The sequence below is a fragment of the Cornus florida genome, unplaced genomic scaffold (assembly GCF_030987335.1).
Source record: "Cornus florida cultivar Cherokee Brave unplaced genomic scaffold, ASM3098733v1 CherokeeBrave_3.0.0_Hap2_Chr10, whole genome shotgun sequence".
Lineage (NCBI taxonomy): Eukaryota > Viridiplantae > Streptophyta > Magnoliopsida > Cornales > Cornaceae > Cornus > Cornus florida.
In genome coordinates, this window is record NW_026775580.1 from 89,591,811 (window position 1) to 89,610,686 (window position 18,876).

Sequence of the window (18,876 nt, forward strand, 5' to 3'; positions counted from 1 at the left end):
AAAACTTCAAAAGAAAATCTGGAAATTTTACTACAATAACACTATGCATCCATCTCAAAAAGTGACACAGCATGCAGAAATAGCTTGACATACGTACAATGGAAACAAATCTGAAAACAATATATAAATCATATAAAATGATAAACATTGATACAGGCATTCTGCCTTGATGTTTCTTTCGGAAATTCATTCTGCCTTAATGTCCAGATAACATAAACCACTAATAATTCATTAAACATGCTAAGTAATTCCTCTCTTAACTTATCAGTGGAAATTATTGCATTATCCATCGATGCAACCGATGAAAACCTGCAAGGAAAGGAAAAGATTTAAGTTTGCAGCTATTTCTTTCAAACCACCAAGGACAATAATTTCATACCCAAATACGATAAACAAATTCAAGACAACAGAGCCAAACAAACCATCCCTTATATAACTTAGATATTCTGTAATAGTTTCATATATAAATGAAACAGAACTATCCTATATATTTCTAGGTAAGTGAATTACTGACATTCTACTTTCAAATGCTGAATTACATCGTAACACCAGCTATTGACCTTTTTCAATACAATTTGAAGCTTAATAGGATGTTGAATGTTCAAAATCTAGAAATTTATTATTCTAAGAGCCATAGCTTTCTTCACTGCAACATTTAAACCAGAGACCATCATAGGTGACCATTGATCCAGAATGTTTGGTAAAGAATTAAAGATCACCGAATTCAGGATTTGTAAGCCAAAATATTGAATCTGGAAAGGTTAACTTGACAGTCCACAGAGTTTAATTGCTCTGATGTTGTAGATTCACAAATTGTGCAACCATACCATCTATGAATAAGTTAAATCAGAAAACATTTAAAATCAACTCTCCTTCTCAAGCAGGATAAGAATCCAAACAATTCCATAAATAAAGAATGATTCATATTAAATAATTCATATCATACAAAAAGACATACTCCATCCACACAAGAAAATGAAAACCATTACAGCTAAATATGACTTCTGTTTATTTACTACTACGAATACGTTTTGACAATGAAATAACTAAACCTAAGTAATAACACAAAAAGGACTTAACATTTACATTGACATCAAACAAGAACCGTACAAAATAAAAAAAGCTTAATTAATACCCACCAACAATAATAAACCTACACTCACAACCTTGGTTTAAGCTTACAAATAAATGAAAACCCTAAAAACCCATTGAACTCGTCAAAAATTCAATAATTTAGCATATGACACCACATTTTAGCTGGCAACACCATGCCTATCCCATTAATCCAGACTGCCATCAGAAGAAAGAAAAAAAAAATTTCCATTGGTTTCATCGACAATCTACAGCTCATAATCTAGAAAATGACATCCACCGTCCCTGAAAAGTTGACTTATTCAACTGTAGTTTAATTAAAACAATAATTTTACTTCAAATGCCGCAATTGCACACACATTTAAAAGGAAAAATAAACTAGGATCGTAGGAACATCTGAAACACAATACTTAAAATCTTTCTAGAACAGATCATATACAAAAAGGTATGCACATTTATTCCTCGACCATCTCCTCCTAAGTCTAACATGAAACACTGAATATAATCTACAGCTCAGAATCTAGAATATGACATTCAGCGTCCCTGAAAAGTTGCTTTGCAAAAAAGTAGTTTATTCAACTGTAATTTGATTAAAACAACAATTTTACTTCAAATGCTGCAATTACATACACATTAAAAAGGAAAAATAAACTATGATAGTAGGAACGGAAGATACTATGATTCCATTGAATGTATGGTTAGTTCACAATACTTGAATATTTTTACAACATCCTATGCACATATATACACGAAGCATCGACGAAAAATGTTCAATACTCAAAAGCCAATTACATATATGTGAGTGCAAATTCATATAAATACACATATATAGCTCTAAATTTTAAAAATCGAACCTTTGTAACATGTTAATAGGTTAGGATGCAGAGTGCTTGCCCTCGCAGGGAGGACTCTCGTCGAAATTCTTGGAGGGGTACTTGGCGGTAACCATTCCGACCTCGAAGACCAAATCCTCGCCGGTCGATTTAATCCCGGTGATGGACCACCAACTGAAGAAAGCCCTAACCCTAATTCCGTCGAGATCGGCGATGTGCCCCTCCACAATCTTGCCAGTGATTTTCTTAGAGTACGTGGCCAAGTAGTTGTCCGGAGGGAGCGTGACCTTGCACGTGTCACCGAGGTGGACGAAGAAGTCGCCGGAGGTCCGGTTAACAGTGTATGTGAGGACGTTGGTGGGGAGTAATCCGATGGGGAAGCCGTACTTGGTAAGCTCCGTGTGGGCGGCTGATGGCGATGAACTAGAATTAGGGTTAGGGTTTGAATAGCAGAGTGGTAAGAGGAGGAAGAAAGAGAGAGAAACAAGGAAGAAAAGATTGGCCATTGTGTATAAGTTTCAGAGAGAGAGAGAGAGACAAAAGAAAGAGATTTTTTTTTTCCCCCTGAGAGAAGAAGGAGATTAGAGCTGCTGGTGAAGGTTGATAAGTTTCAGATGGAGAAAAAAGAGAAGCAATGGACGAACGGACGGACGGACCGATGGACCGATTAGTATATTTTAGTGTGGAGCCGGGCAACTATTCAACTTGACAATGCATACAATACGGTGGATTGTCGTGGAACAATCTACGACACCAAGCTTTGATTGTGACACGTGGAGGTTTGACCAAGAGGCATTGAAGCTTTCATGGTTGACTGCTGGACACGTCTCTCCACTGTAAAAAGTCTTAATTGCCCCTGTTGGAGTGTTAGTGTATTAACATAAAGAAAGTACACAAATTAGTACAAATTTTAAATTATTTTTTTTGGATTTTAAATTTAAATAATCTTTTCGGTACTTTCAAATATACCATAAGAATATTTTAGACGTGATTTTACATTTAATGCAGAATTCAAATTTGAATAATTGATTAGGTATTTTTAAATATATCATAAGAGTATTTCAATCATGACTTCACATTCAATATAGATTTTTGTTAAAAAAAAAAAAAAATTAACACGTATTAAAACAAATTGAGAGATTATATAATGACGATAGTATTGTACTTTCTCACAATGTGAGAGATATTCATTTATTTGTGCTGGTGTGTAAAAGTGGCCCTGTTCTGGGCCCAGTCCAATGGAAGAGAGTACAAATTGAGAAAAAAAAATAATATATATATACGGAAAAAGGTTCAAATTGAGGATATTTCAATAACTGTTCAGTTTTTTAGAAGGATCGAGTCCTGTGGTACTCACGAAAATTTTAAAATAAAAAAAAATTTAAAGTTAAGATCTTTATAGGAGCAAAGTGGTGCCTAAATTTCTTGCCGTGATAGCAACAAGTGGGGAAGATATAAATGTTTAATTGTTTATATACTTAATGGCTCAGTAACCACAAGAAGAGCCCCCACCTCAGTGTTTTCAAGTGTTCTAGCCCAAACAAATGAATGCATTATAATTTTTATTTTTTCAAATTTATACCAAGTGGTAAATTTGTGGACCTAAGAGCATCTCCAATGCAATACTAAAAGGACTGCCATTTCTAAAATATAGCAAGGGAACTTTAAAAGGGACTCTCCAATGTAATGCTAAAAGGGCTGTCAATTTTTTACTTTCCAAAACTTTTGCCAATTGTAGCACAAGAAATAGCTACTGCTATTTCAGAGAGAGAGAGGGGGGCAGGGGTTCAGATTTGGCATATATATATATATTTAAAAAAGATCATAAAAAATTTCACCAAAGGATTTAGTTTGCAAAACAAGAATTACAGACCTTGATTAAAAAAAGTAAACAAAAATCGAACCTCTTTCTCAATGGGTTTGGTGAAGAGTTTCTCGGCCTGAACAGCTGGTACATCGCAACGGTAGTTGCATCATACCAGAACACAGCCTTTGATGTCAAGAAGGAAGAGAGCAGAGGCCGCTCCTGCCATGGATTAGTTGATTTAGAAAAAAATTACAGAGAATTACAAAGTTGATTAGTTGATTTAGAAAAAAAATTTAAATCAAAACCCATACATACAAGTTAGCAGTTGCACAGAGAGAGAGAGAGAGAGAGAGAGAGAGAGGGGGAGGGGCAAGCTTGAGAGTTGTGAGCCAACAAGTAAAGCTTGCCAACGGTGAACCCAAACTGAAATAGCGAGAGAGGGGGGGCAATTTCAGAGTTGAGAATGATAATAGAGATGGAGGCGATTGGGGAGGTGAAATGATTTGCCCTAAATATATATATATTTTAAATAATAATATAATCAAATATATATAGTTTTCTTTTTTGACCAAATATTTTAGATTTTTGCTTCTTTTTAATTAGGTTTAGTTTTAGTTTCATTCTAATGTTTACAACTTGACTTGGAATGTGCCTAATATTAATATTACTATGCAAATATGAATGATGAGAATGGTAGTTGAAAAAGAATGGTGGTTATGTCAAAAAATAGCATTTTGTATTAAATGCATCATTGGAGAAGAATTGGTAAAATGTAGCATTTTGACACTGTAACACCTGTCAAAATATAAATTTAGTATATAAAAATGACATTTAGTATTGGAGATGGTCTAAACAAAACAAAATAACTATCCTCCAAACATGCTTCCGGTGTTATTATTGCAATATTAAGAGTTTCGCAACAAAATAGCACAACGACAAACGACGCCTTAACATTTCCACAGTACAGTACAGTACAGTATATACATATTCCTTAAAAAAATGAGGGAACCATTAATGACAAGAAGACAAATGCCAAATGATTGTTTGAGCATTACAAAACACTTGGGCTAACTGTTGAATGAGCCAAGTGTTTTCAGATGCTTCCTCCCTTTCTCTTCAAATGGAAATCTGGAGGAGACCATAAGATTGGAACTTGTCATGTACATGGTAATGGTATGTATTATGGAACTGGAAGCATATGAATGCTTTCAATTCTTAATTTGTGGGGATGGATTGATGGAATGGATTGAAGAGTTGCAGTGAGATTATATCAGCAGCGAGAGATCTTCCAAAGCTCCGCACTTTTAACTTTCGAAACACTCTCCAACACTTCGAAAGGAACAATGTCTCCAATAATAACCACCATCTTGGTTTCCAGGTCCACTTGGTAGGATGTCACTCCTGTATGCAGAGAGAGTGGGTCAGTAATATATTATTATGCCATTTATATATGCATGCACATATATATATATATATATATATATGATTGCATACATCTGGTCTTCCCTAGACAAATCGTGAATGGCCAGAGTCTCGTACACTAGACTAGTTTTTATTTTATTTTAAAAATGCTGTGAAAAATCTTATGCTTATTTTGTGGTGACTACTAATCTAATAGCTATATATTAGCAATCTTTTGAAAGTAAATACTAAAGGTTATTTATTTCTCATACCTTCAATCTTTGAGATGTGTTTCTCCACTTTTCTGGCACATCCATTGCAGTGCATGGATACCCTTAGCACCACCATCTGCGTGATGAACTTAACAATTAAGCAATATGAACTAGTAAAAAACAATGATCTCTAAACTCAAGGGAGCCAACTCGAACTCAGACAGAATAATGATCAAATAGACAGATCATTAAAATCAATATTTCTGATTTATTCTCGATTTTTAGTCTGCTTGCCAAAATCTCAAGTTATATATATCAGACATGTCAGTTATAATTACTAGGTATAAACTATAAAGGGAATTTCATTTTTTGTGTTCCTTAATGGTTTTGATCACAAAAATATAGGTTCCAAAGATATTGCCTTCATTTTCTCAGGAACCAAACAGATATTTGCTAGAAAGAAAAAAAGAAGGAAACATTAGAGAGATGATACGATTAGAGTTGAGACAGAAATAACCTCACCTTGGGCTTTAGTTGAAAAGCCAGGGTCTGGGGTTCAGCAACAACATCCTTCAATCTCACCAACTGACCACCTTCACTTGCAACCAGTGGCTCTCTCTCAAACTCATCTTGGTTTCCCAAGTTACTGATGCAGAAACAAGAACTTGAGCCAGAAGAGAGACAAAAAGAGTCCAACACCCTCCCAAAACTCAGCTTCCCCATGTCACACACACCCCACTTGATTTCCTACACACACACGTCTTCAACCCTATATAGCTTATGAAATAATTTAAAGATAAGCCAAATTAATCTTTAGAACAAGGATGAAGCTAGTGTGAAATGACAAGCTAATTAAAGGTCAATTTTCATTGGGAAAACCAAAAGTTTAACAGAACCCAATGAGCCTAATGAGGAAGAAAAGGAATCAAGTCCCATTTTTCTAGGGGGATCAACTGGTGTGGTGTGAGGTTGGGAGGGACACAATGGCCACAAAAAGCACTCCTAACTGTGCTCATTACTTCAACTAGATTTTGTCATGTGATGAATTAAGTAGTAGTACTAAAGAATAAAGATACATACAAACAAAAATCTCTTTAAAAGCTTGGAGGAACTTCTCATGTGAGATTAGCTGTTCAGCACAAGTGAGCATCTATCTCATGTGTTGATATACTAATAGAAGAAACCCTTCTCTTTAAATAAAGTAGTAATGGTTATTCTAGAGAAACAAATGTCAGAGACTAATGGAGTAGCTAGCTTTATAGATAAGTATGGATAGATATATATCACATATCTTAGTAATCTGCATTTTGATGATCATGAGAATGTTTGATTTATAAATGAGGAATCAACACAAGAAATAGAATAATATTGACACTACTACCATTTCCTAATTAAGGGTATTCATGGCACATTCAATTTTTTTAAAATTACATGAAGACCCTCGAATTTCGTATTCTCGCCCAATCTTGTTCATAAGTTGAGGTATATATTGGTCATTGTACAAAAGCTTAAAAAACTGATATATGTGAGGAATCAAAGTGAGCATTATCATTATCAAATGACAATGCAGAGGGGAGGTCAATGATGTTAAGAACTTTGTCTTAACCTTCAACAGTTTACTATACAGGGGGACGGGGTCCTGAATTATTGAATATAATGAGCTATGAAGGGAGTATGAATAGTTGAATGATTGAATTCTTTTCCCTCCCTATTAAGTGGGACTATTCTCTATAGGTTGGTCCATGTGATGATGGTTCAAAAGGCAAGAGGACAAATTTAAAAAAGCCAGTAGTGAAGTCACGTTATGCACGTGTCGGTCACATGACTTGCCCAGCAACCAGAATTTTTGGGTTGGAAATGTCTCATGGTGGGTGCAATTTATTCAAGGAGTGTGTCCCAGCAAAAAAAAAAAGGGGGTTGTGTTCTGTTTTGTATCAGGTAAAATGGCACAACTCATTTCTGGCTTTGTTGGAAGACCAGTTGGACTGCACTAAAACACCATACAAACAGCACACTCTTTCTTTTTTTCTTTTTTTCTTTTTCTTTTTTTTTTTTTTCTTTTTCGATTTTAGACTAAAGACACACTCATTGTTTGCAAAATAAGCTGAGTATACAAGTATTTAGCTAATGCATAGAAAAACTAAAGAAAGAGACTAGGTGCTTCATGCCATACTGTGGCATCCTTTACCTAGTCATTCCAGAAATAGATGCACTAACTGCAACAAGAGTTGTTTACCATTGTACGCCCACAATAATACACAGTGTATTTGTGTATATCTATGTATGAGTGCATATATACACACTCCAGAAAGTTGATCTTGTAAGTTATGATTGGAACTTCTTAGTTTTAAAACATCTTTATAAACACAAATGACTAACACAACTTGTTTTGGCATATATTAATATTCAACTTAGTGTTTTTTTTCCCCCCTCCAGCGACCCTAAAGATATAAAAGAAATAAACTGGAAAATAATATGAGTTCTCCTCTGTGTAGTTGGAATATGGGCGGCACATTTAAGAATCATTTTTGACAAGTCAGAACTTAGTTTACAATTGAACGTGAAACTGACGAATAATGAATTATGTTTTCAAGACCTTTTATATAACATCATGCCATGTATTGCACCAATATTAGTTGATAGAAGTGATGAGTGTGGTATAAAATATGTGAATGCATGGGAATACTGATAAGAAAAACCAACTTTTCATATAACGTGGTTAAATTGGTGCCTCACATAGTCACATGTTAGGTATCATCTCCTAGTTCTATATCTAATACTCTACTGTAAATGATAAGGTTTCATAATGGTTGCCACTCAAGCTGACATAACAATAAGACAAATTCATGCACCTTCTGATTCCAGGAAGGGTCATTTTTTTATCAAATGATCGACTCTTAAGCATATTAACTATGACAATGATCACATAGATATAGGCATAGCAAGGTGACATTGCTATCATTGTTTGACTTTCCGGGAAAATTTTTTAAAAAGGGGGACATTGCTTGATAAAAAAAAGGTTCGGAACACCTAACCAAAAAAAAAAAAAAAAAGGTTCGGATTAGCAAGAGTGATAATGCAGATTCGAGTGAGAAAAAAATTACTTTGTCCAAAATGATGCTAAATATTATATTTGTCACTGTTCTTCCCAACATCTTGCATATATAAACTGAAATAGGCTAAAATATATAAAATAGCACCTAGTACATTAAATATACTCGCTCGTAGAACACCTTTGGAACATTGCATTATTCATGGTATATATCGAGTGGGTGCAGTTTCAAATGGAGGGAAATGAAACACAAAAAGAGTACCTGCCCTAAGACTTGAGGGACATTCTTACAACTTGATAGCTTAATTGTGCTTTCAGCACACTAGACCAGGCAATAGATCCTAACAAAACTGAATGCTGCAATTTAGGAACTATTGCCCCTGAAACTGCAATGGCCATTCTAATAAATCAATGCAATTTTTCTTATTGTGTAGAATGAACAGGCATTTGTTATATATCTGCATAACCAAAGCAACAAGAATCATTTCTGTAAACATAGTATGTATATGAACAATTAAAGCAGCTGCTAAGTTATCTAGAACTATAATCGATGAACCAAGCAAGCAACCACATGGCAAAGTAATTTGGCATTGAGCTTAGGCATTTGCCAAGCAACATGAACTCGGATAATGGTTAAGAGCATAACAGAAATCAAGAAGAACGAAACATTTTTGTTCACTACTATTCGTATTAAGCAAGAAGGAAGTTGAAATTCAACAAAATGTAAGCACCACTGGGCAAACTCATTTAGGAATGGAGAGACTAAGAAGTTAGTGTTTTTTTTCGAAAGGCAAGTATAGTAATTGTCGAGGATGTAAATGCCATTGAAACTTAGAAGCTAATTCTACAAAACTAGAAGGCTACAACCAACAGCAACATTATTTATGAGTGCATTTTCAAAGTAGTAGTTACCAAAAGTCAAGGAAAGCCTCCTTTTTTTCTTGTTGACAAAGACCAGGCAGTTGTCATTAAAGGAATGATAATTGTAAAATGTGGACTCCTCTGCTCAAGATAACCGTCAACTTTTACCAAATGGATTGATTACAGCCTAAATGCAAGTTAAAAGTGGACCTTGTGAAGGTCTATATGACATAATGACATTGTAGATGGAAAAGAAGAGAAGCAGATGACCTATTTGGGATATGAAATTGGGAATGTGCCCACGAAGTATCTGAGTGTGCCTCTGATATTTACATAATTGAAAGCTGAAGACTGCAATGACTTAATTGAGAGGGAAAAGATATAAACAGCAGAGTGAAGCATTGAACTAGTAGAGCCTTTTCTTTTTCATTTTTGATAAATAAGAACACACGCATCACACTCACACTCCCAACACTACTCTAATGAAAAAGGAAGAGGAAATAGGCTACAGGCTACGCCTTGGCGGTAATTAAGGCCACATTGCTCCTGAGGGGAAAAGTTGTTGACACTTATAAAAAGATGCAACTTACATCTGTAGACGGTTTTGAAAATCAGGAGTATAAATTAGACAACATATACACAGTATAACACAACGTACGCGAGTCCTAAATCCAAGGTGAGTTCAACTTATCAAATTTTAACGGGTGCTAAAGGATTGGAATGGGATTATGATGGCAAAGCAAATATGTTGCTGATGAAGGTTCTTCGATCTGAATGGATTAAAGAGCTATATATATATATATATATATATATATATATATATATATTTTATTGGGTAAATTGAATGGATTAAAGAATTATTCCTTAAAGGGAGGGAAGGGCTGAATTCGGAGAAAATTTCTTAATGATGCAAGCAGTGTTGTGGTGAAAATGTGATGGCAATAAACGGGATAATGGATATGTATAGAACAGGTGGCTGAGCCATTCCTTTTGTCTGGGCCTTGCCTTGATAGTTACCTTATTGGGCCCTCTCTATCCCCTGGGTTTGTTGCGCCTTTGCCTTGCTTCTACTTTTTGGGCCGAACTATTCTTCTCGATTGTATTGCTTTTTGGGCCTTGTTATGCTTCCCGATTGTATTAGGCCTCTTGGCCTTTTTGGCCTGTTCTCGCAAGCAGACATCTCTCGTGTTGACCCATAAAAGATAGAATAAATTACACAGACACCAGTTGATCATATCTCATCTATATGAATATTTTAGTTTTAAATTTTACTTAAATTTTAATTTATTTTTTGGCCTCTGACACATTTTATCTTCAATTTTTTAATACAAATATCTATAATCTTAAAAAACAAAAAGACCCTTGTATCCTAAAATCAAACTGTGAGATATAACATAATCTCAAAGAATATTTTTGTAATTTACCTAAAAGATAAGCGCTATCAGATTTAAATTTTTTAAATTTTACATGACAAAATTGTGTTGTATAAGATCAGACAACCAACTATCAAGAGAGAGAGAGAGAGAGAGAGAGATATATATATATATATATATTTATATTTCACCCTTTATCAGGAGAATTTAACACACTAGCTTAAGAAAATCATTGCAAATTATTTAAAATAATATATAAAATAATAAATTCTATTAAAAATTGCAATTACCGGTTGGAGACTGATCCCGAACTAATATCAAAATATTACTCAATCAAAAAGATAATAAAGCTGATATATTTAATTATAATAATTTAAACTGTAAATTCTATTAAAAAAATGTGACAAATTATGGAGTAATTACAAATTAACACGTAATAAAATAAAATAATAAATAGTAATAATAATTCATAAAAGATATATTTAATTATAATAATTTAAACTGTAAATTATATTAAAAATTGTGACAAATTATTAAATGATTCAAAATTGTTATCAACTAATTACAAACTAACGCGCAATAAAATCAAATAAAATAATAATATTATTAATAATAATCCATAAGGTAACACATTTATTAAATTACTTATTTATATCGCAATTTTAGCTCGAATCCAGGTCAATTAAAACCAGACGTCTTTTCAACCGTTAAACTATTTTAAGACCAAGACGGAACTGACAAGGACCCACTCTCAAGTGCTTTTGCTGTGGAGAGAGGAAATTTCCTGTGTATGTTTTGTACACCCTAAAATAGCCCCACTTCATTATACCCCTCCCTCTCTCACACTCTCCACAAGACTACAATATTTAGTTTTACGCAAAGCATACTCCTCCATAGTTTTAGCTGTACAAAGCTGTCGATTCCAAACCTTCACTAAAAAGGATCTGTCAATTTACACATTCTTACTAGGCTTCACAAGCAAGATCAGGTCAGTTCCAGAATTCCAATATACATGTGTTTATATAAATTTATGTATATAAATTTCATCTGTGTTCTTCAGCTTCTATGCCTATGATTCTTCAGATCTGATGCTTTACAAGTTCGAATTTTGATAGATGATGTGTTCAGTTCATGTCTTGTGATGTGAAATGTGTTTAATTTGCTACTGTTCTTGATGAATTACTATTGTGATCTATGCTGAATAATGTTAAATTCAATTTCTGATTGTGTGGTTCTATGTAAAGTTAGGTTTTGATTGGAGTTGAAGGTGGGAAATGGCAAATCGAGTGAAGGAGGACGAGAGAAATGAGAGAATAATACGGAATCTTCTCAAACTTCCCGATAATCGCAGATGTATTAACTGCAACAGTTTGGTATGCTAGTTGTTGCCTTTTACTGAGTTTTGTTTTCTTTTAAATTCTTGATTTTTCTTGTTTATTTGTTATTTGTCCTGCAAATTCCAGTGCCTGACTTGTGCAGCTGGTAATTTGAATTATGGTATTTCATTGTAGGTTCACATTCAGTTGTTAAATTAGTTTACATCTGATAAGCTGTTGCATTTTTCCTTAAAATGGAGCTCGAAAATGCTTTCTGTACTAATGACAACAAACTCTTACCAACTGACATATTGAAATTTGAAGGTACTTCTGAAATTGATGAAATGATGACGATTGTCTTCAAATAGAAGGGAGATAGGGTGGTTGTCATCCTTTATTTTATTTGTTTTATAATTGGAGTAGAAGTTTTTTAGTTTGTGAAATGTGACACCGTTCTGGATGCTTTGATGACACTGAATTATTGTTGTTTGTTGAAAAAATTAGAAGAGGCACCAACATTACAGGGACTCAAGTTCATGTGTCAGATGCGGGTACATGTCTAGGTGTCAAAATTTGAAACTACAGTTGTTTACTGTTTTTAGAAGTTTCTTAAATGAGTTCATGTTTAATCACATTGTGTTATTGGTTATGAAAACTTTGTGATTCTTTAGAGCAATGAAGAAATCTTTCTTAGCCCCATTTGAAGTAATTTACTTGTATATGTAGGATAGAAAAATGGTTTGTAGAATTTGTTGATCCAAGCTAATTAGTGCTGCCAACTTATATACTTTCAGACATGAACATTCACCAAGATCCTAACTAGAGCATTGAGAAAACCAAATATCTTACTGCTGGTAGTGACTGGAAGGGTCTATTTTGTATCTCTAAAATGGATTCTCTGAACTCGAATAGTATACCTTATGAATGGAAGTATTGATGATTTTAGAAAGAGAAAAAGTTAATGGAACCATTTTGTAAACTCTTTACAAGATTATTTTTTTTATTTTTTATTTTATTTTTTCTAGTAACTTTGGGAAGGTGTTTAATATTGCATCTTAGAAGTGATAAATTTATTATGACAATGGTTTTATGGATTTTGTTATGCGAAGTGCTTGTTGTTACCATTCTCCATAAGTTGGGAAAAAAAAGACATAAGGACTTAATTAATAGGCTAACATGTTTTTTTTGTGGAGCAGGGACCGCAATATGTATGCACAAATTTCTGGACATTTGTTTGTACGAACTGTAGTGGAATACAGTAAGTGCTGACATGCGCTCTGTCACAAACCATATAGAAATACATATCCTTATGTATAGAGGACAGAGAGAGGAGAAGTTTATGGATGCATTTTACTAGTATGTTATAGGCTCTGTTTAACTGCTCAGTTACTTGTTCAGTGAATCATTTATTTGAAAATATTTGCAGTCGGGAGTTTACGCACAGAGTAAAATCAGTGTCAATGGCTAAATTTACTTCACAAGAAGTTAGTGCTCTTCAAGGCGGGGGAAATGCGGTAGGGATACATATTTTGTAGTAATCGGCGTAATGTATTTTCTTAATCACTCATTATCAACCTTTGCATTGTGTTATAAAATATATGCTTTTTTTTTTTTTTTTTTTTTTTTTTTTTTCATTATCACAGCGTGCAAAGGATATTTATTTCAAGGAATGGGATCCTCAGCGTCATTCTGTCCCTGATAGCAGGTTATCACCGTTCTATGTTATAATGTTATGTTATATTTTCAGTACAAACTGCAGTTCTGATTCATGTTTTGCTGCCAGTCAAGTTGAGAGACTTCGGGATGTTATTAAACATGTTTATGTGGATAGAAGATATGCGGGTGAGAGGAGCTTTGACAAACCCCCAAGGGTGAAAATGGTAAGATAACAAACCACCCCCCTCCCGCGGCCGCTGCCCATAATTTTACGTAGAAGCTAATGCTACTAGTACTAGTTCATGACCTCATTAGTATATTATAGGGATATGATGGTTTTAAAGCTTTCTTCTTTTTTTCCCCCTGGTTTAGTGATTTTCATTTGTTTTAAAGATGCATTTGTACTTCATGCAGGGTGAAACTGGGGACTATGAAAATAGAAGGATAGATACATATCAGGGTGGGTCTCGAAGCCCTCCTTATGAGGACGAATATGAACGGCGTTACAATGACAGACCCAGTCCTGGTGGAAGAAGTGATGACAAGAATTACAGAAATAATTATGATGCAAGAAGAAGTCCAGGATATGAACAAGAAAATCGGCAACGTGGTGATTACAGAAGTCCTGCTCGCAGTGGGATAGTGAATGACTGGCAACGAGAAGACAGATTCGTTAATGGGAGGAGATCCGAAGACAGTAGAAGTTCTGATGGAGGTTCTAAGCTTGAAATTATGTCACCTGACCGTCAAAAGGATTTGGATATGTCCAGTCCTCCTATGGTCCGTCCCGTCAGAGATATTTTGGGTGACAATCTATCTCCCCTTCGAATTGAACCTCCAAAGGCCAATGATGGCAAAGCTGCTGAGGGTTCTGTACGCACACAGGTAAAGACTATGCTTTGTTAAGCTGCATACTGTTTTGTTTTTTGTGGGGTGTTGGCCTCCTAATGCTCATGTTTGTAATTGGTTTGGCTTGTACTGATATTTTAAAGTACAAGTAGTTTTCCATTCACATGTCAAATTAATTGTGGTTCATTGTTTACGTTAATACTATTGTGTATTCATGTAATTTTGCTGTCTGCTAAATATGGTTGAGTTCCAAATTTGGTGTAGACACACTTTTGCATGTCAGGAAAAGAAAAGAATGCAGACACGCGTGCACGCACGCACGCACGCGCGCGCACACACACTTCTGTCTGAATTATTTACTTCTAAAAATCATCTTTTTTTATTTCAATATGAGGTATTCTGTGTGTCATTGCACCATTTACCTATTCCAACCTCTATGTGCTTTACCTGAATTATTTGCATCTCAGACCCTGTTCACTTTAATCTTCTCTTGAATTGCGTTGAGTCATGCTTTTTATTCGTAAGATTCTTCTATTTTTGTTTCCACTTTTCCCCAGTAAGATCTACTGTAAAGGTTTCTAATTGCAGAGAACTGCATCTTCGAGTAGCTTGGCATCCTCGAATGGGAATCCAGCAGAACTTAGAAGGGAGAATTCAGGAATTTTAATCGATTTTGATGCTGTTACTGAACCCACTGTTACTGTAGCAATGCCACAAACACAACAGACAGCTTCAGGTCAACCCAATTCACAGCGAACAAATCCATCAAATGTTGATAACTGGGCATGTTTTGATTCTGCCACAGAGGTGAAAGTATCTGAAGCTACAGCAAGTGTGAATTCACTGGAATCTGTATTATCGCAATTGTCTGTTTCAGCACCTGTACCTGGTCACATGGCAGGAAATAACTTCATGTCTGCATCAGCCTTTGGCAATGGTGCTTCATCAGCTGCAACAGTAAACAACTTCATGACATTACCACCTGGTGGAGCTCCAGCAGTAGCACCTTTAGGGCACACGTCTCCGTCTTCCTTCGGCAGTGTTGCTCCAGCAGCTACACCAGTGAACAACCTGATGGCATTTCCCCCTGTTGGTGCTCCAGCAGCAGCTCCGGGGTCGGCATCAGTATTTCCAATCAATGGTGTTAATTCCTTTTTCAAGGTTGCAGATAATGAACAGTGGCCTGGCATGCATCCTCAACAACATTCGAATTTTCTTGCTACTGGTAGTCAGTCTAGTGCTCAACCATCAACTCCACCTCTTGGTGGAGCTCAGGTGTGCTTCATGGTGTGGCTTTTGTTACAAGTTGTGCAATTCTACTTTAATTATAGTATTTACAATATTATCCTGTGCATTTTTTGCAGCCATGGAATTCATCACTTGCCTCGAATACACGAGGACTGTCTAGTATTACATCTGCACAAGCATCTCAGGCTATTTCAAAACCAACCCCAGAGGTGGCTTCTGCAGTTGTAACACAACTGTCCCCTGTAGGGGTTAAACCTACTGGAAGAACTGAACTGCCAGAGGTAAAATTGGCATCATCCTTTCCATTTGTCTGCGTGTTTGTATTGTATATGGTTTTCTGTATTTAAAATTAAATTTCAATTTGTCAGGATCTGTTTCATGCAACTTGTTCACCTCCATTTGTACCACTTCCAGGCTGGCAAACTGGTCCACCTCATGGATTTGGGTTCACCATGCCATATAATACTGCAATGGTATCTAAGACCAACATGATTATGCCGATTACTTGGTTCTCTTTTATATTTTTAATCTACTAAGTTGCATCACACGGTCATTTATAAATTGGGTTTTTTTCTTTTTACCAGCCCATGCCAACGTTTCTTCAGTCATCAAAATCGACAAACCCATTTGATCTCACCAATGAAACAGCTCCAGTTCAAGCTCCATCAGTATGTTTTTATTTTTATTTTAGTATGCTAAATCTGTTTCTTTTAACTGATTTGCCTGCTCCATTACTGCTTCTGACATGCGGTAAATTTTGTCAATCTTTCTGCAATAAATATAAGTTAAAAAGGTAAAGAAAAGAAATGTTGCATTATTTGCTTACAATGCATTTTTTGTATGTTTGCCAACAATTTATACTCATAAGCTGCTTGGAGCTGTGTTTACCGGTCTGACTATGATTGTGGAAAGCAAAAAACAAATATGAAAGGATTAATTGATAGGAAGCTTGATGTTTAAGTGAGGTGCATCAATTGAATATGGCTATTTAAACTTTCTTTTTGATTTAGATGCTTGGAGATAGCTAACAATGCTCAATCTAATGTCATTTTGTCTACTGAATCAATAAATAATATGCAAATGTATTTCATGTCAATTATTTAGTTTTTAAACTTTTTATTTTTTTGAATTTATACAATTTGTTTTCTGTGAAATTTATTGTCTTCCTAAAGATTGTTTCAATTTTTTGTAATGGAGTTTTCTTGTGATGCAGTTTCCTCCCATGGCATCCTATCCATCAGCAATGCCTCCCCAGTCATCCTATCCATCAGCAATGCCTTCCCAGGCACTGGCACCATCTTATGCATTAGCAACACCTCCAAGTAATATTATATCTCAGTCTCTTCTAATGTACATCTCCATTGCCATACATTGATTATTTTCGCTTTTTACATTGGGCATTTGCTTACTAATATTTCAGGTGCATACATGGGGCAGCAGGTACCTAACTCGCCATCCAGGTAATTCTGTTTCGCCATATCTTTTTCTCCATTGAATGCAAGTATGCTAACTGTAGCACCTCTTTAATCACCAACAAAACATGTAAAAAGTTGGGAATTTGTTTTCACACAAATGTTCTCACACTTGCCTTGTTTTTTTATTTTTTCTTCATTATAGTATTAATACCCTGCATATTTTATTTATTAATATTCAATTTGAATATGATTTTTTCACTGTTGGAAGTGATTTATCCACAAAGTTGTAAAAATTCAATTTGTATATGATTTTATCTTCACTATTGGAAGTGATCTACCCAAAAAGTTACAAAAAATTCTAATAAGGAAAGGAAGAAAATGACATTTTCAGATTTTTTTGGATATATTAAATATTATTATGTATCAGCAATAATATTCAGCTCCTATTTGTTAGTCTTACAGAAGTTTCTGGGGACCTCTGCAGGCAGCAGGTAGCAGTGGGATTTGGTAGTGGTGGGGCTGCTTTTGGCTCCTTAAGTTCGAACCAGCAGCTGAGTGGGATTTATTCAGCAGCTGCTACCCCGAATGCTCTCTCTTCTGTTGGAGGAAACCCATTTGGATAAAGGAAACAACTATGGTGGACAATCATCATCTTGTTGCTCCCACAAAAACCGTTTGGTGGAATTTTTGATTCTTTCTTCTTGTATATTAAGCTAAAAGATCCAGCCAACCATGAAGGTTTGTTGAATACTTTCATGGTGCAAGGTTTGATTCTTCTCCTTGGCCATGCAAAGTAAATGTGGTGCTGTAAGAAAAGAAGGTAGAGAGAGCAATGGAGATCTGAAGTGCATAGCACCCCCCACAAGGATTGGAAGTCTTTTTTTGTGCAGCCATGTATTTTATTGGCATTGGTATAGTGTTCAATCAGTGACTTTTGTGTTGCGCATATTGCCCTAAAATTTTATCAAATTTTTTTTTCTTGAACTGTATTAATTACAATACTTCATAATTGTGGTGAGCTCTTCCTGTCAATATCTGAAACAAAGTGTTTGTAAAGCACATTCTGTATTACAAATATCATTTATATAATGTTGATATGTATTTGTTTCTTTGTTTTGAATAACATACTGTATGGTTGTTGGCTCTTGTCCTATTTCTGAAACTTATCTGGCAATGTGATGTTTTTTTTTTCCTTTCGGAAACTTGAAAAATGCAAAGCAATTGTGTTAGTTTGATAGTTGGAACAAGCATGAGTGATAGTGTCCTCGAATATGCAAGGAATCCTGATTTGTGATCATCAAGTTCGTACAGGTAGAACTAAGACAATAGAGATGTCTAATCTTTACAAAGCCGTGTATCTGCTGGAATTGGTTCAGATTGACCATGCGAAATCCATTGCAAGTTCTAGGTATATCTATATATATTTTGATATTATGCCTTTTTATCATCTCATGGTGATACCTGATGCCATATACCATGTGTGTCAATTGGTAGCATGCTTTCCCAGAAAATCAGGTGATACTTGTGTTGATAAGGTTCTCAACTTCCTTATCTTTAGTGGTCCCAAGATGCATGTTTTAGGATAAACATGGATATATGGTTTCGATTAGGATGTTTGTTCTTCATTATTTGAAGTCGTGGTTCGCCATATCCTCCGATATGTGACGTATTGGCCGATACGTTATCCTTTTTCAAGTTCGATACGCCACCTGGCCAGTTTACATTAACTTGTCCGAGTCCGTTACACCGCGACCATAACCG

General features: G+C 35.1%; 3 protein-coding genes across 7 annotated transcripts; 1 reads left to right on the plus strand and 2 right to left on the minus strand.

The window, feature by feature from the left end:
• Window positions 1–5: 5 nt before the first annotated feature.
• LOC132280009 (uncharacterized) lies at window positions 6–2,612 on the minus strand. The gene is made up of 2 exons (XM_059782107.1): window positions 1,947–2,612; window positions 6–309 (listed from the first exon to the last, which is right to left on the minus strand). The coding sequence occupies exon 1, from the start codon at window positions 2,429–2,431 to the stop codon at window positions 1,967–1,969; it is 465 nt and encodes a 154-aa protein (XP_059638090.1). The 5' UTR covers window positions 2,432–2,612; the 3' UTR covers window positions 6–309; window positions 1,947–1,966.
• A 2,045-nt stretch (window positions 2,613–4,657) lies between these two features.
• Window positions 4,658–6,673, minus strand: LOC132280010 (protein SODIUM POTASSIUM ROOT DEFECTIVE 2). Its single transcript, XM_059782108.1, has 3 exons — window positions 5,868–6,673; window positions 5,406–5,481; window positions 4,658–5,133 (listed from the first exon to the last, which is right to left on the minus strand). Exons 1-3 carry the CDS (start codon window positions 6,066–6,068, stop codon window positions 5,003–5,005), a joined length of 408 nt encoding a protein of 135 aa, XP_059638091.1. The 5' UTR covers window positions 6,069–6,673; the 3' UTR covers window positions 4,658–5,002.
• Window positions 6,674–11,442: 4,769 nt separating this feature from the next.
• On the plus strand, window positions 11,443–18,238 carry LOC132280011 (probable ADP-ribosylation factor GTPase-activating protein AGD14). 5 transcript variants are annotated; one of them, XM_059782110.1, is made up of 14 exons: window positions 11,447–11,619; window positions 11,876–12,004; window positions 13,144–13,205; window positions 13,374–13,461; window positions 13,591–13,652; window positions 13,731–13,827; window positions 14,018–14,488; window positions 15,041–15,727; window positions 15,817–15,981; window positions 16,069–16,173; window positions 16,285–16,368; window positions 16,914–17,022; window positions 17,121–17,160; window positions 17,570–18,238. In XM_059782110.1, the coding sequence occupies exons 2-14, from the start codon at window positions 11,906–11,908 to the stop codon at window positions 17,736–17,738; spliced, it is 2,238 nt and encodes a 745-aa protein (XP_059638093.1). In that variant the 5' UTR covers window positions 11,447–11,619; window positions 11,876–11,905; the 3' UTR covers window positions 17,739–18,238. The 5 variants fall into 5 exon arrangements, with proteins under 5 accessions (XP_059638095.1, XP_059638093.1, XP_059638092.1 ...); XM_059782109.1 differs by having other exon boundaries at window positions 11,880–12,004; XM_059782111.1 differs by having other exon boundaries at window positions 11,448–11,619; window positions 11,880–12,004; window positions 17,600–18,238.
• Window positions 18,239–18,876: the final 638 nt, after the last annotated feature.